Source organism: Rissa tridactyla, chromosome 10, assembly GCF_028500815.1.
Source record: "Rissa tridactyla isolate bRisTri1 chromosome 10, bRisTri1.patW.cur.20221130, whole genome shotgun sequence".
In the NCBI taxonomy this organism is placed as follows: domain Eukaryota; kingdom Metazoa; phylum Chordata; class Aves; order Charadriiformes; family Laridae; genus Rissa; species Rissa tridactyla.
Window position 1 is genome coordinate 2,623,504 of NC_071475.1, and position 27,199 is coordinate 2,650,702.

The window sequence follows — 27,199 nt, forward strand, 5'->3', positions numbered from 1 at the left end:
TTTTTAAAGTCCAGCCTTGCAGTGAATTATCATGAAGAGGGAGGAAGAGTATTTTTAAAACAGTGGAAAATATTCGATGCTGTGCTTTTGCAACTGCTTCAAGAGAACCAAAAACGCAACGATAGCGTTCTTCCTTCCTTATATCTGCATCTAGTGAGCAAAGGAAGAGCCGGGATGGAAGGATCTTCGTCATACAGCACGAATTAAAAGAGAAAAGTGTCTGCCCCAGAGCGCAGTGTTGAAATCTCTCTCCCTCTCTGCATATACACATACATCCACCCAAACATCTGCCCGTACAAATATACACATGAGGTATTTCTGCAAGGCATACATTAGTTCATTTGTAATAATATACAGCACCAAGCCGGTATTCCGGCAAGTACCAATTCACGGGTTAGCTTGTTTTTACTTCTCTGCCTCCTGATGAAACTTGAAACATGTGTTCACTTGTGTTGAAGTGTCTCCCAACTTCATTTCAAAGGAAATCCAGTTTTTCAGGCCAAACGTGACCCGAGCACGGGGCAGCCCAGGGGGACTCTCTCACCGGGGGAGGAGGACAAGGCGTTGGTGCCGGAGGAGCCGCCTGTCACAGCGGTCACTGCCACATCCCGCTGCCACACTTGTGGCCAGGCGGCTCCCAGACACGGTGCCTCTCCTGATCTCAAGCGCCCGTGCAGGCGATGCGGGGCACGCCGGGGCTGCCCCCTCTGCTGCTCAGACCACGGCTGGGAGGTTCATCTGGGATTGGGAAGGAAGGATGGAAACAAGATCTGTTCCTCAGAGCAGAAATGAGTTTGCTTTTTTTCATTCTCTTCCCATAAACCAGCCTTTGTTTCCCAATAATCCCGAAAGCAACCAGGACGCAAAAGGCCAAATTCCGCTCAAGAGCCCTGTGATGTGCAGGGAAGGGCAGCTGCGACACGGGCTGCTGCATCCAGACCACCGGCGTCCCTCCCACCCCGCGCGGTCCCGAGCAGCAACAGCCCCGGCTGCGCCGCTGCCCTTCTCCCGAGGCTGGCGGGGGGAGCTGGGCTCACAGCTCCACACCGGCGCTTTGCCGAGCGCTTCACAGCTGGTTTGGTGCCTGAGTGCTGCTGGTGCGGTGGGTGGATGGATGGATGGATGGATGGGTGGATAGATGGATGGACGGATGGACGGACAGAGTGGTACAAAACCACTCAAAGAAACCTCTGTCCTTACCTGTCGTTGCACAATACATCATTGGGATGAAAATTTTCTTTGCTGGGTCTATGGAAAAAATGGCCTCTATTGAAAATTTTAGCTAAATATTTAAGTTAAAAATGAAGGTCCTTTCCCCCCGCCTTTTCCCTATTTAACTTTTATCCACTTCTTTTGCTGCAGAAAAAACTGGCCTAAGCTTCAACTTTCACTGTGGCCTGGGCACAAAACGCTATTAAAGAGAGTGTGCATAGCTAGGTGTGGGAGTGGAAAGGGACGGAAATAAAAGTGTTATAAGCAATCAGATAATCCGGATGTGGAATGGTTGGTAAGGAGTCCCAACCCAGGCCAAAGTCGATAAGCAATTAGCATCCATTAAAAGACGAAGTATAGGGTGGATGGGTGAAAAGACCTTGAAAAAAGGCTCAGCTCCATTTTCAGCCTGCTTTCCTGGGACTGGGGCACCTCTATGGCCTGTCGCCGGCTTTGCTCTGTAAATAAAATCCCTCAGTTAAAGTCAGTTTTTATTTGAATCTGTCTTGCTGCTTGGCTCGATAATTTGAGGAAAGAGCAGCGGATGCTGTGCCATGAGATACACCTCATCACTTCAGTGTATTCAATCTGCTCTCTGATTCCTTCAGTAGTTTTTAAACAGGAGGTGATGCTGCTTACGGGTTGGGGAGCAGTGGAAGTTTAGGTGTAACACCCACTTTACCTCATCTTCCGCTTTGCTTCTTTCTTATTTTCTTGTGAGCAAAGTTATCTAATAAAACTTACGTAGTAGTTAGGTCACTGGAGAGAAACCACAGTGCCATAGTTCAGTAAAGGCTTTAGAAAGAAAACCTTGAAAGAAAATCATTGGAAATCTGTATTCTAATTTTAGTGGCGAGTGGCTATGGTCATTTAACCGAATTAGACTTTATTGATGGTGTTCCAATGGATTTTTTTTTCTCTGACAGACTCTCACATCTTTCAGCGTGACGGCCTTGATGTAAGTAGATACACACACAAAAACTTCCCTTGACGTCGGTGGAGCAGCCCCGGCAGCCGAGCCAGGACTGTGAGTGTGTGCGGGGGATCAGCCCCCCAGGGGAGGGCGAGCGGGTGGGCAGAGGCTGCCCTCGGGGCAGGGACACGCAGGGACACCTCGCTGCAGCTTTCACTGACACGGGACGTGTCGTGGGACGTCTCGGCACCCTGTACAGAGCCAGCGTGTACAGAGCCAGCGTGTAGCAACTGCAGATGGGGTAGTTCTGTTGACTCTTTGCTGTCATCAAATGAGTCAGCGGCAAGTCACAGTCTGTATGTCAGCAGGGAGTGGCACGGCAGGAATCAGGCACAAAAGTGGGGGGAAAAAGGAAAGACCCCCCCCTCTCCCCCGAGAATTCAAGTCAATCACTGGATTGCTTTTTGAAGTTTCTATTTTCTTTAACTGGTTGATAAAATAGCGTGTACCAGCGCAGGGGGTGTGCTCCCTTAGCAGCCTGCTGCCTCTTCGGCGAGCACCATCACCCCCTCCCGACCCAGCCTGTCCCTTGCACAGCGTTCCTGACGGCTGCAGCGTTTTACAGATGTCCAGAAGCGAATCCCACCCCAGCCGGCAGGGACTGGGCTCTGCCGGCCTCCCCCGCACAGCCTCCCACTCCGCAGGCCCTGGTGCTGGGTCGCCCACCCATAGTCCCCCCCAGCCGCTCCATGGCGGGTGGGTCGCCCACCCATAGTCCCCCCCAGCCGCTCCATGGCGGGTGGGTCGCCCACCTATAGTCACCCTCAGTCGCTCCATGGCGGGTGGGTCGCCCACCCATAGTCCCCCCCAGCCGCTCCATGGCGGCTGGGTCGCCCACCCATAGTCACCCTCAGTCGCTCCATGGCGGGTGGGTCGCCCACCTATAGTCACCCTCAGCCACTCCATGGCGGGTGGGTCACCCACGCATGGTCCCCCCCCAGCCGCTCCACGGTGGGTGGGTCGCCCACCTATAGTCACCCTCAGTCGCTCCATGGCGGGTGGGTCGCCCACCCACGGTCCCCCCCGAGCTGCTCCATGTCGGGTGGTGCCGCCTTTGCAGTGCGAGGGGCGCCGTGCTGCGGGTGCCAGCTGTGCTCGTGCCCTGGTGGCAAGGGGGCTAGCAGCCCCGTCCACGCCCTAGCCCAGGTGAGTCGCCCTCTGCCTGCGCACCGATGCCACGGCGGGTGTGCAATGCAGCTTGTGCCCCGCTGCCACGGCGCTGCCCCCCGGGGCCGTGCCCCCAAGCGTCCCGCTCCCGCGAGTCCCGCAGCCCCGCGGGGGCCCCGCCGGCACCGCTGGGGGTCGCTCCAGCGGGGACCCCCGTCCCGGCCGGGGGGAGGGGAAGCCGGCGGCGCTGCCGTCGCGGCAGCCCCCCCCCGCGGGGCCGGGGCGCGGGAGGCTGATGCAGCCGAGGGCGTGCCGCTGCCGGCGGATAAAGGCCGGGCGGCGGCGCGGGGCCGGCGCAGAGCCGGGGAGCAGCGCGGAGCGGGCGGGACGACGACGAGGAGGCGACAGGACCAGGCGCAGGAGCGGGGCCACCGTTGATCGCCGCGCTCCCTCCCCGCAGGCGGGCGGGCGCGGCCGGGCGGGGCGCGGGCGGAGCGGAGCCGACCGAGGAGGAGGAGGAGGCGGAGGAGGAGGCGGAGCGCGGCCGCGCCATGAGCACGCAGGCGCGGGGCCAGGGCGGGCGCAGAGCGGCCGATCCCGACGGCGAGATGCCGGCCACCGAGAAGGACCTGGCGGAGGACGCGCCCTGGAAGCGCATCCAGCAGAACACCTTCACCCGCTGGTGCAACGAGCACCTGCGCTGCGTCAACAAGCGCATCGGCAACCTGCAGCACGACCTGAGCGACGGGCTGCGCCTCATCGCCCTGCTGGAGGTGCTCAGCCAGAAGCGCATGTACCGCAAGTACCACCAGCGGCCCACCTTCCGCCAGATGCAGCTGGAGAACGTCTCGGTGGCCCTCGAGTTCCTGGAGCGGGAGAGCATCAAGCTGGTCTCCATCGGTGAGTGCATCCCCAGCGGGTGGGTTTGGGGGTTTTTCGCATTTTATTGCGTTTCCTTTTCTTTTTTTTTTTTTTTTCTTCCCCCCTCCGCACCTGGACCTTTGCCCCGCGGAGCGTGGACGGTGCTGCCGGCTGGGCTCCCCGGGGCCGCGGGATCGGGAACTGAGGAACGGCTGCTTTTTCTTTCCTTGAAGAGCAAGCGTTGGGGGTTTCTTTCCTTGAAGAGCAAGCGTTGGGGGTTTCTTTCCTTGAAGAGCAAGCGTTGGGGGTTTCTTTCCTTGAAGAGCAAGCGTTGGGGGTTTCTTTCCTTGAAGAGCAAGCGTTGGGGGTTTCTTTCCTTGAAGAGCAAGCGTTGGGCGTAGTGTTGGTCTAAAACTGCGTGTGCAGTGTGTGTGGTGGGGCCCGGCTGTCAATGCCATCCCGTCCTCCTCAGCGTCTCCCTTAGCCGCTGTCTCGTAGGTGAGGCTTTGCTCTCAGGTCTTTTCCTGAAGAAGCCCAATGCCGGAGCACGGTCTCTCCCTGCGCAGCCCCTTTCCCCAGGCGCTGACCCCTCTGGCAGCCCTGGCAGGAGATGTGGCTGGGACGATGCTGGCCCCAGCCTGTGTCCAGGCGGGGGTACCAGGGCTCTGGCAGGGTGCCTGGCTCTTGTGGGGCGAGCTGTGGGGAGATAGGCACCACCATAGGTGGTAGAGGAGCGTGAGGAGGTTTTTCGTGAGCCCAGTAGATGATGCCAGTGTTCTGGTTAGTGTGGATGCTTGCCTGAGCGCAGTTGCAGCTTTTGAACAGGCTGCACTTTCTCCTTAATCTTCCTGCTGTGGCAGAAAATGTACGAGGACCTCTGCTAGCTCCTGGAGGTGGGTGGTGTGAGCTAATGCCTGCCCTGGCTGGCACTAGGTTTGACTCTCCATGCCATGCTGGAGGGTGCAATCGCTAGATAACCGGTGGGCTGCTCAGGAAAATTAAAAGCTGTTGGCATGCACAAATGTCAGATTGCAGATGATCCCTCAGGAATGCATGTGGTAACCGTTTTGGGAATAGCTCAGGTGTGGCTGCAACGCAGTCTGTAAAGCAATAATTTGAATGCCTGAGAGATCTCTGGGAAGGAATGCGAATGCCTTTTCTAGCTCTTTGCCAGATAACTCTAATTACTGCCTCCTGATGACTCTGGCCTCGATGAATTGCACAGCTGAATTTGGGTGAGTGCAGCTCTGCTCAGTTGCCTAAAACTCTTGGCCGAGGTGAAAGCTGTTTCCCTTCAGAGGCTTCAGCTACAATAGCAAGAAAACACAAACTTCTCCAGTTGGGAGAGACCTGGCCCTCTCTGGAAACCTGTGGCTGGGTGGGGTAGGTGGGTACCCTGTTACTCCTCTCTACTAGGAGGTAAAAACAGCTTTGGACAAATGGGGACTGTTGGGTCCCGAATGGCTGATTATCCTCCTGGGGCAAAAGAGCTAACGTGCTTGCAGCTGGGAAGGGAGCTGGCGCTAATTATTTACTGAGAGGTGCATTCCCTTCGCACACAGAGGGGTTCGAGTTGCAGCTGCCGACTCCTGGGCTGAGCTTGCTTTTGTTGCCGTCGGAGCTCACCTTCCCACCTCGGCCGCTGGAATAGCTCCTTACCAGCCACAGGGCTAACGCCAGGCCAGCGCTCCCCCTCTGTTGTATTGTTTGCCCTAGAAAAACGTTGCTGCTCCAGCTGCCTTCCTATTTGTCTGCGGGACTTCCCGAGGGCTGCGGGTTTGGGAGATCAAGGTTAGTCCGGTCAGGCCTGGCTTCCAGCAACTTCCTTCCTAGAAGCACTGTGGCAGCAGCAGCACCGCTCCCTTGCAGGATGAGACTGAGCTGCAGGCTGGCCCTAATCACTTAAGACTCGTCTAACTGTTCTGCAGCTTACTTGCATTGTGTTGGCTATTAAAAATAAAACAAACAACCAAACAACCCCCCAAACCCAACAAAAGAAACCCTAAAAACCCTGCAGTTGAAGCTTTGGAGAATGAAATAGGCTGCTAGTGCCTCTGCCATCTCCCAGCCTTTGCATGAAGGGGTCTGCAGCTCCATCCGAGCTGTGCCACCAGAGCCAAGTGGTAGCACAGGAGCCCTGCTATACGTACAGTCCGGGATAAACTGAAGCCGAAAAAACCATCCTGAGCTCCCTTTCCAAAAAAGAGGTTCAGAGGAAGCCTTGCAGTGCTCCGTTCGGCTGAAGGGGCTGAAGCCCACACCACCCCTCCTGCAGGCGCGGTGTCCCTGGGCTTCGCTGCCTGCCCTGGGTGCGTTTCTCCCTGTGGGTTCTGAAGAACTTGGGGCTTTCATTTTGTTTGTAGTTTTTAGTCTCTTCTTTTGTGGTGCTGAACAAAAGCAAGGCTGTTACGGGGTCTGGAGCTGAGTACCGGTAAAGGCGCTTAGGTAGAGAACTTTTATGACCAGGTTATTCTTTAGGGCCTGGGGTGTTTAGGGCCAGCTCTGAGCCAAATCAGCCGGGAAAACCTGACAGCTGCGGCTGCTGGATTTCTGGCATTAATAATGCCATCAGACCTCTGCTAAGTGGATGCAGTGCTTGTTCCAGTTATTATTTAACTTCCAGGAACGTTTTGGAAGCCATGTATTATGGCTCAGCTACTGCTGCTGTACTACAACCACACTTTTAAACTCTTTCAGTAGCAAGCTTTTGGCATTCATTTTTTGTCCATTTAAAATAAGTCTGCCTAGACGCAGAGAAGTCGGTTTAAATTTATAGTGTTTGACTACAGCCCTTTCTGGATGCACAGTTAGGAGTCCAGCCTCTCCTGCTGCTGTTACCCCTTGTTTAGTCTCGGCTCAGAGTCTGTTGGTAGTTTCAAGATGCTTTTCTCCTAGGCGTGAAGGGCCTTCACTTCAGTGCAGATGTGACCACATGTGTGGTCTACTGTAAAAAAAACAGTCATAAAGCACATAGGTGCTTCGTGTCCTCCAGCAAAGATGGGATTGAAAGCTCTGGAAAAGCTGCTGTTAGGGCAGGTGACTTGGACACGAAGGAGGTGACCAATCTGATAGTCTTCTATGATGGCATGGCTGGCTGGGCAGATGAGGGGGGAGCAGTGGATGTTGTCTACCTCGACTTTAGCAAGGCTTTTGACTCTGTCTCCCATAATATCCTCATAGGTGAGCTTAGGAAGTGTGGGTTGGATGAGTGGACAGTGAAGTGAATTGAGAACTGGCTGAATGGCAGAGCTCAGAGGCTTGTGATCGGCGGCGCAGAGTCTAGTTGGAGGCCTGTAACTACTGGTGTTCCCCAGGGGCCAGTACTGGCTCCAGTCTTATTCAACACGTTTGTCGACAGCCTGGATGAGGGGACAGAGTGTACCCCCAGCAAGCTTGCTGATGACACAAAACTGGGAGGGGTGGCTGACACACCAGGAGGCTGTGCTGCCATTCAGAGAGAGCTGGTCAGAGAGGAACCTCATGAAGTTCAAAAGGGGCAAGTGTAGGGTGCTGCAAGTAGGGAGGAATAACCCCATGCACCAGTACAGGTTAGGGGTTGACCTGCTGGAAAACAGCTCTGCAGAGAGGGACCTAGGAGTCCTGATGGACAAGAAGTTGACTGAGGTCAATGTGCCCTTGCAGCCAAGAAGGCCAATGGCATCCTGGAGCGCATTATAAAGAGCGTGGCCAGTGGGTCGAAGGAGGTCATCCTTCCCTTCCGCTCTGCCTTGGTGAGGCCACATCTGGAGTACTGTGCCCAGTTCTGGGCTCCCCAGGTCAAGAAACTGGAGAGAGTCCAATGGAGGGCTACGAAGGTGATCAGGGGATTGGAGCATCTCCCTTACAAGGACAGGCTGAGAGACCTGGGTCTGTTTAGCCTGGAGAAGAGAAGGCTGAGAGGGGATCTTATCAGTATCTAAAGGGTGGGTGTCAAGAAGATGGGGCCAGACTCTTTTCAGTGGTGCCTGGTGACAGGACAAGGGGCAATGTCCCTTCCAGCCCCTACCATTCTGTGAGTCTTCTGCTTGACACGAGGGAGCTGCTATGCTACTCAAGTGTTAACAAGTATTAAGTCTAGCTTTTTTTTTTGTCTGCTAGACTGAGATAATTGCGGATTCCTGGGTGCTGAGTGGCGTGCGGCGTGACAGGCGCTGCAGAGTAGGATGCCAGGAATGCAGAGCACAAGGGCTTTGCTCTTGGCCGAAGGAGCCGATTGACTCCGCAGATTACTTTGTATGAGAGCCACATCATGCCTTGGTAAACGCTGCAGCAAGTGGTGGAGAAGGGGGGGTTGAAGCTAATTTGGCACAGAGCTTGCCCCTAGAAACCCTGATACTGGGCAACAGGAGTCAACTGATTTAGCTTAGAAACAGAGGAGTTCAGTGTCTGAAGCCTGGCAGGTGGTTTTGGGCTGTGACCTGCCAATTTGTACCCAAGCTTGCAGCCGGCAGGTCCTAGGTGTGTGCTGTGGTGCTGGTTGGTGTCTGTTGGCAGTGTCTTCATGGCTACGGCTTGCCCAGCGGAGAGGCAGGATGGATGCCGAGCGGCTGGCTTTTTTCTTTGGTAAAACTGCAATCTTAGACTGCAGCAGTCAGATTGATCAAAGTGAAAAACATGGAGCTTCTCTTTGCCGGGTTGTGCTTTCACCAGATGAGCGAGCCGATCGGGCTTGCCTCCCAGCTGCAGGGTGTCGCTGGGATCCCGTGCCAGCCCCAGCTGCTGTTGTGTGGTTGGTTTCAAGGTTTGTCTTTACGGTGGTCCCGAGTCCCGCTGCGGTGCCTGGAGGGAGTTGAGCCGTGCCAGTGAGGAGAGGATGAAGTTATAATCATGGTCTGTTGGGACATGCCTTGTGGAGAAGTTGGTGGCCTTGGGATGTCCCAGCTGCAGGAGTAGTTCTGGAAGGGCTCTTTCTGACCGAGCGTAACCTCTGTATCGGGTGGGTTTTTGCTTAATGACCAAGTACTTGATCTACGCGCTGTGCTCTAGCGCAGACCTCCAGCGTGCTCTAAAGATTGAAGTATCTTGACCTGGGAGTCCTTTGAGTACCTTTTTGAAATCTCATTTTAGGAAAATGGTTGAAAACCAACTAGGCTGTTGATATGCTCACTGAAGGGTGACAAAGCAAATCTTAAATTTTTAGAGGAATATTCGTCTTTTCTAAACCTTGGTAAATGCATTGTCCTGTGGTGCCTAGAGCTAGGTGCTGGAAAACTGGGAAAAAAAGGGAAAATGTGCGTTCAGCCTGTATACGCTCAGGGTCTCTCTCTGTCTCACTCCAGATGTTATTAACACATCATAAGGAGGTAGTCTAAATACACTTGCGTTTTGTCTGCCACTTACCTGTGACTTCCCTGGAGGCTGTTTTCTGGAAAAGATCCAGTGTGTCTTGGAAGCAACTTTCTGCTTCTTGGAAATGTGACACTTAATCCTTCCCCTCGAAAATGACTTTTGATAGAGTGGCAGTGGGCCTCACTGCTGGAGACTGGAGGTGGCTTTGGTTTCTGAGAGTGGTTGGTCTCCTCAGGACCTTCTGTTTCACTAGTTGGACTGCTGGGCTGCAGCAAAAGCGGCTCTGCGTGAGCTATTTGCTCCAAGTTACAGGAAACTTTAAGGTAGCTTACACAGACCGTTCTTGCATTCTTTTACATATGAGCGGAAACTTGTAAACCGATCAAACTTCAGTAAAATTACTTGGGACCAGTTAGACTAATGTGCTAAACAGCTTTTTCATTTCAGGCACTGCACGCCATGCCAGCTATTCAAGGAGGACTGAAGTCTTAACTGCTCCATGTTCTAATGCCATGTCCTGTATTGACTTACATGGGGATGTTTAAATCTAAGTGGGTCAGGATAACTTTTTCTAGCCTATAACTGTAATCTAAGAATGTGCTTAGCCTTGTGTGTGGCCATGCTTCTGCGTTGCCAGTATTGTTCGGTGTCCGCTCCAAGCGATGGGAGGTAAACCAATGATCTCTGAATCCCCCGAGCTGCAGAGGAATTCTGTTTTCTCTCTGCCCCTCAGAAACAGACTTCGATGTGCAGCTACTCTGGGACCCGAACAAGGGCCTGACAAGTTTAGACCACTAATACACACTAAGCAAGCGCACCAGAGCGAAGCCGTGTATTGCAGGTGATGCTGGTGTGAACAGACTGTGACACTCGCCAGGTCTCTGCCACCAGCATCAGGCGGACCTGCCTGTGGACCCGTCTTCCTCTGCTGCCTGGCGTGGTACACGGCTCACGAACATGGCCCCTGACCTGTAAGTCATTGCAGTAATGAAGATACAGCGACCTGGGGTTTGGCTCTCTTGGTGCTTGGTAGAATCGTAGAATCATAGAATCATAGGGTTGGAAGGGACCTCTGGAGATCATCTAGTCCAACCCCCCTGCCAGAGCAGGGTCACCCAGAGCAGGTTACACAGGAACACGTCCAGGTGGGTTTTGAATGTCTCCAGAGTTGGAGACTCCACCACCTCTCTGGGCAGCCTGTTCCAGTGCTCTGCCACCCTCAGGGTAAAGAAGTTCCTCCTCGTGTTTAGGTGGAACTTCCTATGTTCAAGTTTGTGCCCATTGCCTCTTGTCCTGTCCCCGGGCACCACTGAGGTACCGGTGTGCCTGAAGAGCCTGGCCCAGCGGCTCTTGCTTACAAAGCATCAAGCCCGACTTTGGCTCTTGGTGAGGTAGCCGGGCTCTCTGTAGAGAAGCCTGTAGGTTCCTGTGAGGTTTTCTTGCTTTTTGTGTGTGTGCTCTGATAGCACTGTGGGCCCTGTTCCAGAGCACCCACCTGTGGGCAGGGGGAGTCATCTCCGTGCAGGCGCACCAAGGTAGTGATGGGCATGCGTGGGGGGTGGAAGCAGGCGAGGATGGGTTCCTGCAATCTGCTTGGACTTGGCAGGACAAACAGTCAGGTGTTCCAAGCATGTCCATGCTGCAGGAAGGAAATGCCGGGTAGCTGAGTGTTAACTGCTGGGGGAAGAACCCAAAGCAGAATACATGTAGAAAAGGCTAAGGGAAGGCACTGCCCGTCCTTGCAAGGAGATCTGAGCAGTCTTTGCTACAGCCATCACCAATATGGCACTGCTCACAAGGCTTAGTTTGCTTCAGGCCGAATTCATGCTGAGGGCGGGGGGGGGAACAGCTATGTGCCTTCACGTTGGGCTTGGAGAAATGAAACTAGCAGTTTTTATGAAAATGCTGTGCCTGTGAAACCAGTGCGAGCTGCTCCCATATCTTTTCTCGATAGCAGTGTGTGTGTGTGCGGTCGAGGTGGGTACTCGCCCACCCCTCTTGCAGCCGCCGCGTGGGTGGGGTGAGCAGAGCTGCCCTTGCTCTTCCCGGGAACTTGACCCCGGGTTCAGAGTTGAGTCAACCGAGGTCTGAGGTTCGCTCTTCAATGCGCTAAGCGAGCTCTGCCTGTTGATTTGGATTAGTGCAATGAAGCTCGAATGAGGTTCCCCCCCCCCCCCAAGGTCTTGCTTCTGGGAACTTGGTGTAGATTGTTTTCCCCATAAGGCAAAAGTTTCTCGCAGCTTGCACTCCTACCTGTTTGTGTTCCTCCTGAGGAAGGACCAGTACTCTGTAATCTAATAGGGAAGATGCTTTCTTCCAGGTCATCATTAGGAGATAAATCCTGGTTCCTGTGCTTGAAAGCCTTGCGGTGAGCCTGTGTTGGATCATAACTAGATGGTTCTCTGGGCTCTGACGTGCGCTCTAACCTGTTCGTGAGCCTCCCTCAGCTTTCTGCCCCTCCTGCAACTAACCTAGAGTTTTGGAGGTGCCTACGTAATATCTGGTACATGACAGTGAGGACTGGATCTGCTCTGGTGGGCTTTGGGTTCAGCTAGTGGGTTGTGACATGTAAACGCTACTCTGCTGTAAGCAGTCGAAGTCTAACATCCAGAGAGAGATGTGTGCAATGTCTAGTTCCTGCTGTGCTAGTACAAGGCAACTGTAGTACAACCACTGCAGGGATAAACTGGATATTTTTTTTTTTGTTGTGTTAGCAAAAACAAGCTAGGCCACTTCAAACAACAGCCAAAGGCAGCTTTGCCCAAGTTCCTGGAGAAGCAGGGGTTGCCTTGCACATCCTCCCTTGTGCCGAGTGACACAGCAGACACTGCCCTGGAGCTGCCCCGGGGTGGGCAGAGGATGGAGCAGCTGAGTCCTGCCTCTCCTGGTGTGATGGGCTGGAGTTGTTTGGACCTCCTGCTGGTAATGCCTTTGGAAGAAAGCAGCCATGGGTCTCTAAAACCATCTGAGAAGAGTGGCCACACATACGGCTGCACCGTCTGGTTGCGAATGGGATGTTCCCTCCAAGTCAGATAGGTGATGGTCCTCTGCTGTTCCTTACAACTCGCATTAGACAACTAATATAACGGGAAGGAACCAATAAATACTGAAGGCGATCTCTAACTTTAAAGCATAAATTCAGCTGATATTTCAGAGTTGTTTTCCCTGGGTCACTGAAAGATAGCCAGTTTTACTCATCAGGCTGGTAAGTTGGTGCTGGCAGAGCTTTGAACGTCCAGGCTGAGATCTGTCTTGCGAAGGGACAAGCTGTTTTCATCTAGCAGCAGCAGCAGGTTGCATGAACCCTCCTGCCATTGTTACCCAATTATTAGCACAAAAGTGGCTATGGGCCGCAATGACATCGCGGGCCGCGTCTCCTTCTCCCTTGCTTCAGGCCATGCCGTAAATCATGACGCATTTATTTGTCAGAGCACTGAATGACTCCAGCGTGAGCTGGCCGGGCTGCGCGGCAGCACAGCTCCCAAACGCTGGGCCCTCTGGGGGCGAGGTGGGCACGGACGGGCAGACAGACTGCCACGCTGTCACCCAGCCCGCCCTCTTTGCAGGGGAAAATTGGGCAAGAGCAGTGGCCGCGGCACATCCCGGCGTCGCAGCAGAGGATGCTCGCATGGGTGGGTGCCGTGCTGAGCAGCCCTCTGCCTTCCCCACGCCGTTGGGGAGGCTCCTGCCGTCTTCTGCGAGCCTGGGTGGGGTGCAGGCGTCTGCGGAGCGGTGGCCGCAAGCAGCGGAGCCGCCCTTCCTGCCAGCCCACGGCTGCCGCGTTTCCACCAGCTTCTTGTGCTGAAATGTGGGGGGCACTTCACGCCGTCTGCGAGATGAGCTCCGGGCTGAGGAGTGAAACGCTGCCCCGCAACGCCGGCTCCCGCGCCTTGCCTGGGTGCTGCCAGCGCGTCTGGATCTGGGGGCTGCTCCAGCCCGAGCCGGGGGTGGGATGCTGGCGGCAGGCTCTCCCCCGCGGCTCCCGGCCATCTCGGGCTGCCTACTGGTTTTGATTAGTCTGTGGCTGCTCTTGTGAGGAGACAATGTACGGGTCTGTATGGCTGAGCCTATGTTAAAGGGCGCTGCCGTGGTTGGCCGGCCCAAGGCGAGCCGTAGGTGGCAACTGGTGAGCTGCGACGGACCCCTTGGGAGCCTGGCAGCAGAAGGCACAGGGCACGGAGCTGCTCTGAGCAAACACCCGTTGATATGCGCATCCGAAGGTTATTCAAACACAGAAGAGGAAATACTGTTCCCCTCGGCTAGATACTAACGCGTTCTATCTGTGCTTCCTTTAATTGTTATAATTAACTGTTTTACATTCCCCTTTCTTGGCACAGCCTTGCAGCTGTTTTAGTGGACTTCCCATAGGCAAATAGAATCATACAATCATTTAGGTTGGAAAAGACCCTTGGGATCATCGAGTCCAACCATCAACCCCACGCTACAAAGTTCTCCCCTACACCATATCCCCCAACACCACATCTAAACGAGTCTTAAACACATCCAGGGATGGTGACTCCACCACCTCCCTGGGCAGCCTATTCCAGTGTCCGACCACTCTTCCTGTGAAGAATTTTTTCCTAATGTCCAGCCTAAACCTACCCTGCTGCAGCTTGAACCCATTCCCTCTTGTTCTATCGCTAATTACCTGTGAGAAGAGACCAGCACCAACCTCTCTACAAATACTGGCAGGCCAGGTCTTGGAGCTAGTTGAGGGCTCAAGGCTAAAACGCTGATGAGTACATTTTGGAGGTGACCTTTCCCTCTGTGCAGATCTGCCCTTGGTAGTGAGGTGAGAGTAGCAGCAGGTCCCTCTGGGCTCGGACCACGGGGGCGAAGAGCTAGAGCCGGGGTGCAGGGTCCCACATCTGGCTCCGGTGCGTCTCCCTGGCTGGGAACTGGCAGGATGACAGACATTCCTTCTATCTGTCGTGGTGTCAGACACAAACCTTGGATTAATCTGAGTGCTTTTGATTCTCGCTACAGAATGGGGAACGCTGGCTTGCCCAACAAAGTTGGTATCTAACTGTCGTCTTGATGATGCAAGATACCGAGTGTTACTTCACCTTCATAGCTAAATAGTGAGTTTCTGTAAAGTTTCCTTCTCTCTGCAAGACTTGGAGTAGTTCTGCCTGTCGGTCTCCCAAATAATCCAAAGCCCAGGCACCCTTGAGCCTGCTCCAACACCTGGATGCTCCCGCAGAGCTGCTGTTTGCTGGTGTCACGGTTGTGCCTTGCTGAGACGCTCGTCTGGTTATCAAATTCCCCTGTGGGGGAAGAGTTGGTGTCAGAGCAGAATTAACATACCGGCTGTGGGAAGACTTCGGATGCTAATCGTGTTGTTTCAGCTCTGTTCCGGCTGTTGATTAACAGTGTGGCTGGATGCAAATATCTGATAGCTTATGTAACTGCTTGAACAAGATCAATGATCTAATTAAAAGTCAAATAGAAACAGCTTTAGCTGTCTCTGAGAATTACTTCTTTTGGTAACTCTTTTAGGCTTGTGGTAAAAATGCAGCTATGAAGAAATGGAGAAACTAGGCTGGTGGCTGCGAGGAAAATCTGTGGGGAGTCTTTCAAAAGTGGCGACTCCCAGTGTCACAGCCCGAGCTCAGCGGTGCCGGACGCTGCGGCTGTCAGACGTCGGGACATAGGGACGGAGGCTTTTAAACCGGGACCCTCTGTAGTGGTGCTGCCTTAATGCTCTGTGGTTATGTAGCCCTGTGGTACCCAGTGCTGGATGAAGGGAGTCTGACACTCGCAACAGAGGGTGCAGCGTGTGCGCTGGGCAACTGAACAGCTACATCAGATTTGGGTGGCCAAAGGGAGGAGGGTGGCTTTTACCGCAGCTGCTGTCAGAGAAGTCCCCGGCTGGCAGAGGTTGGCTGCGTGTTGACAAACCAGCTCCTCTAGCTAACCTGAGCGGCGAGCCGGGGCGAGGATGCCCAGCTCAATCAAGTCGCCAAAGGCCAAGCGGGATGTCGGCTTGCGGGGCCACAACACCAGGCTACCGAGGGGCGCCTGCAGATCCCCGTCCGTGGCCCTGGGCTGCAGCCCCGGCGCTCAGCAGAAGCCGGCGCAGCTCACAGGTACCCAGTTAGAGGTTTTACACCCAAAAAGAGAGTTGGAATAGCCTGAGATTGCCTGCCGGTGGTTCAGATTCTCTCCCAGCCTGTAGGAGTGAAGAAGCTTTAATGGAAGCTCTGCCTTCAGCTGGCTGTCCCAGTAAAGCGGCTCAGGCTGCCCTTGGCGCTGTCGCGCTGGATGATTAGTGGCTGCTAAGTGCGCATTACTGAGCACGCTAATGACTTGCAGACATCTGCAGTTATAGAGATAGGGGCATATGGGACTCCCGGACAAGGGTATCGCAAAGACCTTGTCCCAGAGAATTAACCGCATCCCTGCCGGGATCCTCACTTGAGTATATCCCAACATCCCGCTTTCTGGGAGGAAACAGCCTGGAGCTACTCTGCGAGGGTCAGCTCGCCAAGGTGGTTTGCTCTGCCGTGAAAGCACCAGGAGCAGCAGACTCCGGTGAGGAGCTGCTAGTTCAAGGCCCCGGAAAACAGTGGAAATGCCTGAGGTTTCCCACGCGGAAAGCTCTGCTGGACAACCCTGGCTCGGCCAGGGAAGTGCCCTGAAGTTAGTGGCATAAAACCGTACTTCAATGAATCTACTTCAGATTTTGCTGTGGTTTTGCAGCCTAGCTCTTGTGTTCAAAACAAAAGAAATACCTTTTCTGTGATAGGTAAATAACTGAGGAAAACTGTGTACCTTTAACGGGTTTTTAATTGCAAGGAGGAAAACTGAACGGCTTCACATGAAGTGCTGCAGCTATTGGTCAAAAGCACTGCCTAAGGCAGAGGAAGCGTAAATATTTTAATTAACTAGCTTTGTTACTTACACATAGGCTGTAACAAACTGCAGAATATTTCATGCTCTACCTGTAAGAAAAGGAGCTCAGGCTTCTGAGGTGGTACTGGGCAGCAAAAGTGTTCACACTGGGCTGTAGGAGCTGGAAGGAGCAGCCTAGGAGTAGCAGAAATGCCTGTTTCTGTCTGCACGGAGGGAATAGCATGTTCCTAAACATTTTTCATGGTGAAATGGAGGAATTGGTAACAAACGAGGTGGCCTAAGGCTGTAGGTAACTGGAAGGGGTATGGGAGACCAGGCAGAGCAGCGCAGCTTGCAGCGTTGCTGCAAATATTCCAAAATTGCCCCTAGAGCCAATGCTTTTATTTTTATTTTTTTTGTGTGTGTGTGTTGTGTTAAAAATGCGAAACACAATAGGCTTGCAAATGTGAACAATGTGAGACTGCAGATTGAAAATGAGATCTTGCAGCTGGCGAGGATTTGGGTAATTGCCTGCGCCCCGCTCGGTCGGCGTGTGTGGTGGAGCCGTGTCCCCGAAGACGGGGGCGAGAGCTGCGAGCCTGTGAAGTCTGGAGAGCCTTGCGCCAAGCCTTCAGCTGGAAGGTTTGAAGCCCAGCCTCCGGAGAGAGCCCGTGCACGGCACCGGCCCCACGGCGCGGGAGAGCGGCCGGAGTGAGCTGGGGTCCCTTGTGCCGTGGGGCCCCTGCGGGACTCGCGCGTCCGAAGCAAAGCTCTCCGCCGTGGGGCGAGCGGGTTTGGGTGGGAGGAGCGGGGACGCGGTCTAGCACGGGGACGGGCGTCGCACAGCTGCGGCGAATATGTGCTCGAGCCGCACCATTAATCCCATCTGGTCCGCTTTAAGGTGCTCGGAGACCACCCGTGCGGTCCGTGCCCCTGCGGATTCAGCGCCGCGCTCCCGCTGGCGAAGGCTCCCCTCAAAAGAGGTCTGTCTGATGGGGGCTGCCGCCGGCCGAGGAATTACCTGGGCCTCAAGCCAAGCGTCTATTCCTCCCGTTAGCGGCTTCTGGCTGAAACCATGTAAAGACAGCGCTGTCCCGCGTGGGGTGTTACGCACGCACGGCTTAAATCTCGGCCGTGCAGGGGCGAGCCTTGCGCTGTGCGCGGATGGCAGTGTTTGCTGCTGGGTTGCACAAGTACACAAAAATACGCTCAAAAAAACTTCACTCCTTTCTCCGGGAAGAGGGGAAAGCTTCTTCCTTCAAGCAGCGGCTGCACCACGCTGAATATTTTTTTATTTTTATTTAAGGATTGGCCTTCTGGGAAGAAAATGGTCGTTTTCCTTTTCGGACAGGGATGGTCATGGTTCCCGGTGGAGGGGACGATAGGTGTCTGTATGTGAAAGCTTTACATTTACAAAGAATTAACATCTAGCTGGCTTACGTACAAAAGCATTAACACATCTTCATAGTGGTCATGGAAAAGCAACTGGAAAAACACGGAAAATCCTGCCAGGGATGCATGTGTTTGCAGCGATGGTGCAACAGCCCCGAGCGTCCCCGCTTGGTGCGCGGCTGCAGCCGGCAGCCTGCCTCGTGCGGGTGTGTTGTCCCCCTCCTGACGGGCACGGCTGTGGCCGCAGCTCGGAGGCAGGACTACAGCTGGTTTCGGGGGGTTTGCACCGTCACGGCAGCGCTGAATTGCAGTGGCGTGGCGAGACACGTTCCGGTGGCGGCGCGTGGGTGTCGGGCTGCTTTCGGTGCTGCGTGTTTATGTTCAGAGCGCGTACTTCTGTCTGAACATCAAAATGAATTGTTGAAGTGGCTCGGATGCTGGAGGGAGATTTTCAAAGCGGCCGTTCCTGTCTGCAGTGGGGGTGCAATTGCATGTTGGAGATTAATCACCTTTCCTATTGCTTCGCAGGGAAATGGTAGGAGTGAGGTAGCTGACCTGCTGATAAATTCTGGAATAACTTTGTCGCTAAGCTAAGGAGGGCTGTAGAGCTTCTGTAACAGCATATCTGTGCTTAAATGCTTCAAAGAAAGCCTGCGTGGAGCTGTGCTGTTCGGTGCTCAAAATCAGCGGCTGCCAACACCGAGACAAACCGCAAATGTTTTGCGTAGCTAAAGTAACTGGCTGGGTGTTTTCGGATGTGTCACCAACCCCAAAGCTCCAATCCTGGGTGCTTCGGTGCGGCGGCGTGGAGCGGGGATGGGTTGAGCCATGCAGGGCTGGATGAATGGGGATTTCCTTCCAACAGCCCTGCGCACAGTGAATCACAGTCAAGTGCAGCGATTCTGGTTTCGGATGGAAAAATTGAATCTTGGTGTCTGTCGTGGCCAAGGATTTCCCCAAACAGTAATCACTTCTGATAATTTCCAATGTGTTGGTTTTGGCCTCAGAAGCTCCATCCATTGCAGCTTTCGTGCCTGGCGGCTGCCACACAGAAGATGTAGGACAGCCCTATCTGAATGGGCTCATTTATCTCGGCAGGATTTTACATGCTGTTTCTTACAACTATCTTGACCTACCCCCAGTGTGAGTAAACACGCTCTTCGGTAGTGCCGAGGTCACTCTGGCGTGTGGAAACCTCTGGATTCCTCGTTGCACTTCGGCCTTGTCAGGGCATTTCTTTTGCAGCCGCATTTCTTGCACCTTTTCCATCTCCAATGGACGCTGGTGCCTGAGGGTGGACCTTCCCCCGGGTCCCCTGCGCTGGAGCTTGGTCACCTTCCTTCAGTAACGCAGGATACGAAGCAGTGCTAATGACTTGTCACCTAATGCCGCTGCCAGCCCCGGGGAGGTCTTTGCAAGACCTAGACAGGTTTTTAACCTTGACGCAACCTGAAGCGACCCGGTGAGATTTAGGATTACCTTAATCCCACAGAGATGGTTATGGCCCTCTCGTCCTTCAGAGGCAATTCTCAGTTTTGTTGTGTGACACTCGCAGAAATGTGACTCCGCAGCCGTTTTTATCAGCTCAGCCTTGCTGATGAAGGCTCGGCTGTCCGGTTGTGCGAGCACGCGATGTGTTGTGAGGAGGGGCTTTTCTGTCTGCACCTGTGCATGAAATAACAACCTCCAGTTCATCAACGTCTAGATTTGGCACTTCAGGGCATGCTCTGAACGGCAGAGACTGTAGGTTGTTGGGTTTTCTGTTGTTTGTTTTTGTTTGTTTGTTTTTTGTGTGTGTGTGTGTATGGTTGGACTCAATGATCTCGAAGGTCCTTTCCAACCATGAAGATTCTATGATTCTATCAGACTCCTGGACGTGTATTTCGTGCTAAGCTTGGGCAATTTTGGATTTGACTAACACTTTAATGTGTTGCTTAAAGTGGAACTTGTTTCCTGCGAATTGGGCGGCGGTGTTGCTGGCGCGGGTGTAGCTCTGGTGGGAGGGCGAAGCCTTGCAGTGCTGTGGCAATCACTGCAGTGACCCTGGGGAGCGCAGACCTGGCACAGGGTCATTCCCCTTTCTCTCCCATCCCGTCCCCGGCGGAGGGAGATGTGCCTTGTGTCGTGCCACTGGGTTTCAAAAGCCGAGCCAAGCGTTTCTCAGCAGAGCGTGGCGAAGGCAGGAGGACTGCTTTCGTCCCCCCACTCCCTCCATCATTTAACAGAAATCCACTTTCCGGGATGCTCACTCCCCACTGCGGGGACTTTCCTTCACCGGTCATTCCCGAATGATTAATCATCACTCGAGCTGCTTGCATTGACCTGTCCCCATGGCTTCCTGGTGCATCCCTCCTCGGGCGCTTGACCCTGGGGCGGTGGGTGCAATCCTGCAGCCCTTCCCACGGCCCCATCCCACGCTGCCTGCCCCTTTCCAGGGACTTTCCCAAGCCGCCTGTTGCCCGCGGGGTCGATGCAACCTCTCTTTGGGGTACTGCCAGCCATGCTGCCCTGCGGGATGGGGGGCTGCTGAGTCACCCCGAACCCGTGGGGAGCAGGAACGTCCCGATCGGACTTGGGCTCCTTTTGCGTGGTGAGGCACGAAGGGGTTGCAAGACCGTTTCTGCCCCTGCCGCCCGGCTTCCACTCAGTCCTCCTCCAAAATGCCGCCGCCGAACGCGGCGGTTGGAGTTCAGCGCCCTGGGTTGCACTGGAGAGCGCTGAACTCCTTCGGCCGGGGCGCTTCCCGCGAGCGGAAGACGCAGTATCCCGGCTGCTCCCGGGGCCGGCACCGGCACCGTAGGGGCGGTGGGATGAGCTCAGCAGCGGGGAATGCGCTTCGCTGGGCGCGAGCGGGGCCGCGCTCACAGGGCCCATTGTCGGGGCGGTTTTGGCAATGATGTCATGGACGGCAGCGTGCCGCGGCAGGCCCCGCGCGCGGCGGGGCGTCCAGGGCCCGCGGCTCCACCGGCGGGACGCGGGCGCGGGGGGTTTACGGGAACGGTACGGTGTTGCCGGGCGCTCGGCCGCGCCGGTTAACGAGCCCAGCCGGGGTTTCGGGGTCAGAGCGCGGCGGCGGGGTGCCCGCGGAGCTGGCGAGGGGCTCGCTTGCTGCAAACAAAGCAGCACTCATGGAAACTTGCTGCTGTACAAAGGCTGGACATTCAGACTCCTTTTTTTCTTTTTTTTTTTTTTTTCCTCACTCTCCCCTCCCCCCAAAAAAGGATCTCAAATAATTAGCGCAGCATTCCTGCGTGCGGGTCGGCTGGGTGCCTGCCCTGCAGTCCCACGAGCGGGGACCTGCTTGGCAGCGAGCGACTGCGTCTGAAATAGCCGGAGTGAACGGCGGCTCCTGCTCTGCTGCGTTTCATCCTTGCTCCTGGCTGGTCCCGTCCCAGTGGAGCTGCTCCTCCCCAGGAGCGCTGGCAGCGACAGTCACTGTGCTCTAACGCCGCCCGCCTGGGGCTCTTCCCGAGCCTCAGATCCGCACATTTACCTTCTCCTATCCATAACTTGGGATATGGCTCTTAAGGCAACGGGAACCCTAGGTGCATTCGGACTGAAAGTGTTAAGGAATTTCATCCTGAGCCACCCGCAGTTTGACTTTTTTTTTTTTCCCCACCCACCCGAACAATTCCTAATTTTGAAATTCTTGACTTCTCCTTCCAACCCCCTTGGGTTTCCACTTTCTCTTGCACAAGCTGGGTTGGTTGCTGCTGCTGTTGTACTGCTGGCTTAAACTTGCTTCGTGTTACGGCTTTCTCTTCTGCATGTGATATTTTAGTGGGCTCCAGGTGCCCGTTAAGAAGTTGAGCAGAGCTGTTTCAACCTGTATTTCACTCCTGTGAGCCCCACTAGCTTGAGTCTTTTTATTCTTTTCTATATTAAAAGTCTGTAGGATTTTTTTTTTTTCTTGCCAAGCCTACACTGAAAAGGCCGGATTTGACCTTATTTTTACAGTTGCCTGTTCCACCTCATGAGACGTCCTTTCCAGAGGCCCAACGCGCACCAGTGGACAGTACAGGGCGATGGGTGCGATAGTGGCCTGAAGTTCTGGGGCTGATCTGGATGGTTTCAAATCCAGTTAAAGCAAAAGCTATGGGAAGCCTCTGAACTGCAGTGTTTAATATCTCAAATCCTAAGTTGAGTCTCAAAAAGGAATCTTACTTTTTTTTTTTTTTTTTTTGATAACCAGGCATCCCGGTAAGCATAGTGGAAGATGGTGTATGTCCCCTTGCAAAAAAAAAGGAAAAAAAAAAAAAAAAAGAAAAAAATAAAATCCAACATTTTTTTTTTTTTCCATTGTCCTGTCTGTGCCCGGATGAGCACTCTGTTCTTACAACCCTCCGGTGAGATGGCATTCCTCCTCTGAAAAACTCCCCTCGTAAAAAGCTTAGTGGGTCTGCGTATGTGGTGCATCACCTGCACTTCCTGAAGATACCTTTCCCCGGGGTGACGATCAGCCTGGGCTCGTTAGCGAAGCTGATGGCTGGCCGTGTCCTGGCGTGGCGCAGGGGTGAGCTGGGAGCGGGTGGGCTGAACGCCGGCCGGTGTTCAGGTGAGCTGGATGCTGGGGGGCATTTCTCCTGGGGGTCTCCCCACCGGCTGCGAACACGACCGAGAAGCCGAGGTGCAGCGGGACCGGAGCACGTTGCCGTTGGAGGCTAGCAGGTCACGGCTAGGAATCCATGGAGCCAGCCGGAGTTCAGCCGCCCCGGTGCCAGCTCAGTGCCCCCATGCCATCGCCGGGACAGCTGGCTGCGCGTGGCCAGGGGACATGCCGTGCGCTGAGCCCCGGCGAGCCGCGAGGTGGGCCTGGCCTCCAGGGTCACTGGAGGAAATGGTTGCAGTGTGTTCTCAAAGCACAGAGGAGCCCGTGTAATTGATCTAAAGACAGAGTATCCCGGCAGAGGATGTGGCTGATGTCTTTAGCAGGCGCGCTGAGCCTGTGAACACGTACTGTAGGCTTCAGCAAAGACTTCCCTTAGACGGCTTGCTCAGCTCCATCTCATCTGCATACTTCTCTTTGGCATCCACACGGTGCGGAGCAGGGCTTTGGAAGAGCTCCAGTCAATGTGGCGTTCTCACCGTTGCAGAAGATTAAACCCTAATGAGTGCTTAATTTTTTCTGTCCCCCAGTTGCTATAGCTGTTAAATTAGAGGTGGGAAAGTACTCAGAAACGTCAAGATACCAGGATTTGAAATTCCTGCAGTCTGCACATAAATGATCCATAACTGAGCTGAACTTTGTGCGCTATAGAGTTCCTTCCGTGTCTGGGAATGGAGAGTAAAGGCTGTTGTTGAGACTGCTCTTTTGTTTTGTATTAAGGACCATGCATTTTGGTTCTTCCTCTATACCGTGCATAAACCAAAATTGTAAATGGGGAAAGACCTCAGGGCTGGAGAGGGTGACTACTTTTTAGAGAAGCTGTACGCAAAGATCAGCGCTGGTTGTGGTAGAACTTCCGTGTGTGAATGAAGATCAACAGCAAAACTTCTGAGGTGGTTTTGCCCAGGCTGTGAAGAAGCCGCGTTGACCGCGGCCTCAGCCAAGAAGCTCTTTCTTAAGTTCACTACTCAAAATTTGGTTTTTCAGTCCTTCATTTGTTTCACAAGACTCTGCGCGGTCTGTATGGCTAGCTCGGTTTAGTAAGGAAGCTGTCTGCTGCGGCAGCTTATCTTGTTTCCACTAATTGTCCGACAGAAAATGACTTGCAGCTCTGCTGTAGGGCAGAGTTCAAGGAGCGTGGCCGCAGTTTGGGTGGTACTTGTGCCTAATCTGAACGCAAAGCAGGCTTGCAGGTGAGCAAAAGATACTAGTCACAAAGTGGTTTGTAACAGTGGATTTGTCGTTGTTGTTATTTTTTAAAAAATCGTAGGATAATTTAGTTTTGTGGAGACCTAATGAAAATCATGCCGTTCAAGCCCTGCACTCGGAGCAGACCCAACTCGATCAGGTTGCTCAAGGGTGCGCCCGGCTGGGGGCCTGGGAGGATGGAGTCCTGGTGGCCTCGGGGCTCCCATCCCAGTGTGCGACAGCCCTCATGGAAAAGACTTTTTTCCCTTTTTCCCAAAAAATCTGCTTGGAATTTTCCGTGTCGCAACTTGGAAACCCTTTTGAGCAGAGGAGTGAGGGGACTCCCAGTCTGCAAGATCTTTTGACTATTTTATTTTTTTTTTTTTTTTCCCCCACCCCTCTGGAAACAGTGCTGCTTCCAGGAGAGAGCTAACTGAAATAAAGGGTGTACGCTGGGCTGGGAAAAGGCCCAGGAAGGACAAGTGAAGCTGTTGTGAAAGATGCGTGAGGTCAGGGGAATTTGCCTTGCCACACTAGCTCCTGAAATCAAGCGATGATGGCTTGTAAGTCTAATAAATATTCTTACAGCTCTGAAGATGCCTAAAACTAAATTGTAACGTGCCCTAGGCGCTTGGGTTAAGGGCAAAAGATGCTGAAGTTACTTGGCCACCGATATTGTGACTTAAGGGCCCTACGACAGCTCTGTTTAAAGAGCCAACATCAAGTGAGAGACCTTGCCCCCCTGCTGGCTGCAGGTAGAGTTTAGGGATGTTTCCTGGAGTCGACGACTTTGCAAGCTTCAAACCAATGCCAGGTTTCAGTGCGGGCGCTTGCTCCCGGGGCAAATACGCAAATACAGAGGACCAGGCTCTGCAGCGCTGGCAGTTTTCCACTCGGTAGGTTGAGTTGGGAAGTTTTTTGTGGCCCAGGCTGTAAAAATGACACACGTTTGTCTCGGGACGGTCACATTGCTGGCTCAGGCTTGTCACGCTGCTGGCTGAAGGCTAGGCACTTTAACGTCTTTCTTTGTGCTTTAAGGAGTGTGATATTAACAGTCCAAGAGTAACATATCAAATTAATATTTAGTATAGAGCAACAATTATAAATCAGCTTGAGCAGTTACAACTTGGTTCCTTTTCAAGACTGAGACTGGTGGCATGTACTGTGGGCCTATGGAATTGCCATAATCCATTTTTTTGGGCCGGTTGCCACTTAGTTAATAGGATAATAAAAGGGTAAGAATTACAATCTAGACTGGGAGGTGTGATGGGGGAAGCAAACGAGCTCTGTTTCGGTCTGTTTTCCTCTTCACCTTACTAGGCAGCCACTTAAATCCTAATAGCTGACTAAGAAGCAGGATACTCCTACATAAAACTTAATGTTGTAGGCTATATATAGGCGCTTTTTTTTTTTTTTTTTATTTTATTAGAGAAGAGTGGGAGCTCGCTTATTCAGTGCTGGTGTTGATTCTGCAGAACAGCTTAAGTCTTGCTGGCAGGTTTTCCCCGGCAGTCAGCCCGCGGGTCCCGTCGAGCCGCGTCCCGACGCCAGGAGCTCTCGGCGGCGAGCTGGCTGCAACCTCTCCTGGCCCCGCTGCACGGCCGTGGCTCTTCCCTTGGCCGTTGGGTTGCCATCGGGTGTTTTTCGATGAGGAAAGCGAAGTTAGAGTTGGGGTAGCCGAAGTTAAAATGCACATTGAGCGGTGTAGGTGGGAGCGAAGGTTCCTGTTAAAGCCAGACTTGAGCGTTTCTGCTTCTTGCTGGTTCTGGACCGTGTGTCTGGCTGCGGTAACTTGCAGATGATCTGAAAGTGGTCATCTACCAGCATTCACAAACTTGGAGTCTGCAGCTATCAGCAGGACTTGTACGTAACAGCCCAAAAACTCTTTGAGTTCTCATGAAAAAAACAATCCCCAACCTCTCACCCTTTGGCCGTTCCAGATGGCACCTCTAAAGGTGGTTGCCTGTGGTTCCCCCGCAGATGAAGTCCTCCTAAGTACTGCTCTGGGGCAGGCGAGAGGTCCTATGGCACTCCAGCCGTGGATTCCTGCTTCATGCCTGGGCTCCCCATAAAAACGTGTCCTTGGAAAGTACAAGTCAAATGGCAGTCAGCAGGTATCCTGCTCCGCTGCCGGTGCGGTGGCGTGACTCAGCTCTGCAGGAACTTTGATCTCCAAAGCACGCATCTCCTACTGGGTACAGGGAAGCAGGGAGCGAGTGCACTCTGGCATGTGTGTAAGGGCATCCTGCGGGTGTTAACGTAGACATTGTAATGTGAATAAAGCAAATTTTGCAGGTGACCACGCTTTCTCCAAAAAAAAAAAAAAAAAAAAAGTTACATTAAAGCTGTCTGCAATGGTGCTGTAAAGAATATTTTCAGCCCTGCTGAGTTATCTCGGCGGGTGAGATGCAGCAGCTCGCTCCCTCCGAGCCGCGGGAAGGCGGGATGGGTGGCTGTCGCCTGCCTGGAGAAGGCTCCTTTAGCCTGCGGAAACTTGCCTGGTGCCGTGGAGTGAACACACGCTCTCCGTTTCGGCTGAAAGCAGACAATTTGCTCCCATCTACCTAATTCACCAAAGCTGCAAGCCGAACACGGCTGCCAGCCATGGAGATGCGTGTTTGAGGGGCCGGGCAGTTGCGCTGACAAGCGTGCATCTCTGCGCCGCGCGCTTACTGCGAGCTCCAGAGCAGGAAGGGAGTCGCGTAGCTTGAAAGGCTCTGTAAAGCTTCTGAGCGTAGTTTGTGTGAGTAATAAGTACGCCTAAAAGTAATGTTTGTAGTAGGAAAGCAGTGTTGCAAGATCTGCTGTGCATATAGTCCGTTTTCCAGCCTGGGATGGCCAGAAAATGTGTCTTGAAGGAGGACAGGGAATGGGGGGAATCCAGTGGAAAGCCAGCTGAGCTGGGGTACAGGGCAGTGCCTGCAGTAGTGATTGTCCGTGCTTAAGTGTCCTTGGAAACACATATTTTTTTTCACTGTTCCAAAATCTTGGCCGTGTTACACTGGGAGCTGGTGGGGGGTGCCTGCAAATGTGGGTTTTGGGGTTCTCCAGACCAGCTCTGTGCTCCTTGTGCAGGACCTGGTAACAGATGCTTGCATCGTAACGCCCGAGAGACCTCACGGAGAAGACACTGAAAGTTTTCAGTCGGTTATTTAAGAAGGCAGCACCAAAGCGGAGGCTCTTCTGGAGAGGCTGAGCGCTTGGGTGGAGCCGAGCTTTATACCAGCGCTTGGAAGCCAAGCCTGCTTTGGGCTGGACTCTGGTCTCTTCTTGGACCTGGAGGGTCCTTTTATATCATGGCAGAGATCACGAGCCCAGGCTGGCCAGGGGCTGAGCTGCCGGTGGGATCCCCTGCGGCTGGGAGCAGGCGCCTGTGGGCAAGGCGGGCGGCTCTGCTGGGTGCTGATAAGGTCTCCTGTCCTGCCCAGGAGTTCTTCTCCCTCCCTCCCTCCCTCCTTCCCCACCCCAAAGGAAAGCAGACAAGCCCTCCTACCATCAGGCTTGGAAAAAATTACATCATGAGATCCCTATGCCCGTCAGGAAGCCGGGAGGCTGTAAGAGCTCGCTAACTTTGCTAACGAAGCACGGTGGTGGGGGTGGCACCAGCCCCTGGGGAGGAAGAGCCGTCCCGTTCCTGCGGTGACCTTTTCCTGTCATCGGGGCAGCGTCCCCACACCCGGCCTCTCTGGACGAGGCTGCTGAGACGGGATATTCTTGCCCTGGGTGTGAAGCTGTCT

At 53.9% G+C, this 27,199-nt stretch overlaps 1 protein-coding gene across 6 annotated transcripts in view; it reads left to right on the forward strand.

Moving 5' to 3' along the window:
- Positions 1-27,199, forward strand: part of FLNB (filamin B) — a 95,347-nt gene that overhangs the window by 15,106 nt on the left and 53,042 nt on the right. For 4 of the 6 annotated variants that reach the window (XM_054215922.1, XM_054215926.1, XM_054215925.1 and 1 more), the window contains 2 exons: positions 2,139-2,239; positions 3,753-4,192. In XM_054215922.1, coding sequence (XP_054071897.1) covers positions 3,844-4,192 — 349 coding nt within the window. In that variant the 5' untranslated portion in view covers positions 2,139-2,239; positions 3,753-3,843. Of the gene's footprint in view, positions 1-2,138; positions 2,240-3,666; positions 4,193-27,199 lie in introns of those variants that run through there. The other 2 variants (XM_054215924.1, XM_054215927.1) reach the window with 2 other exon arrangements.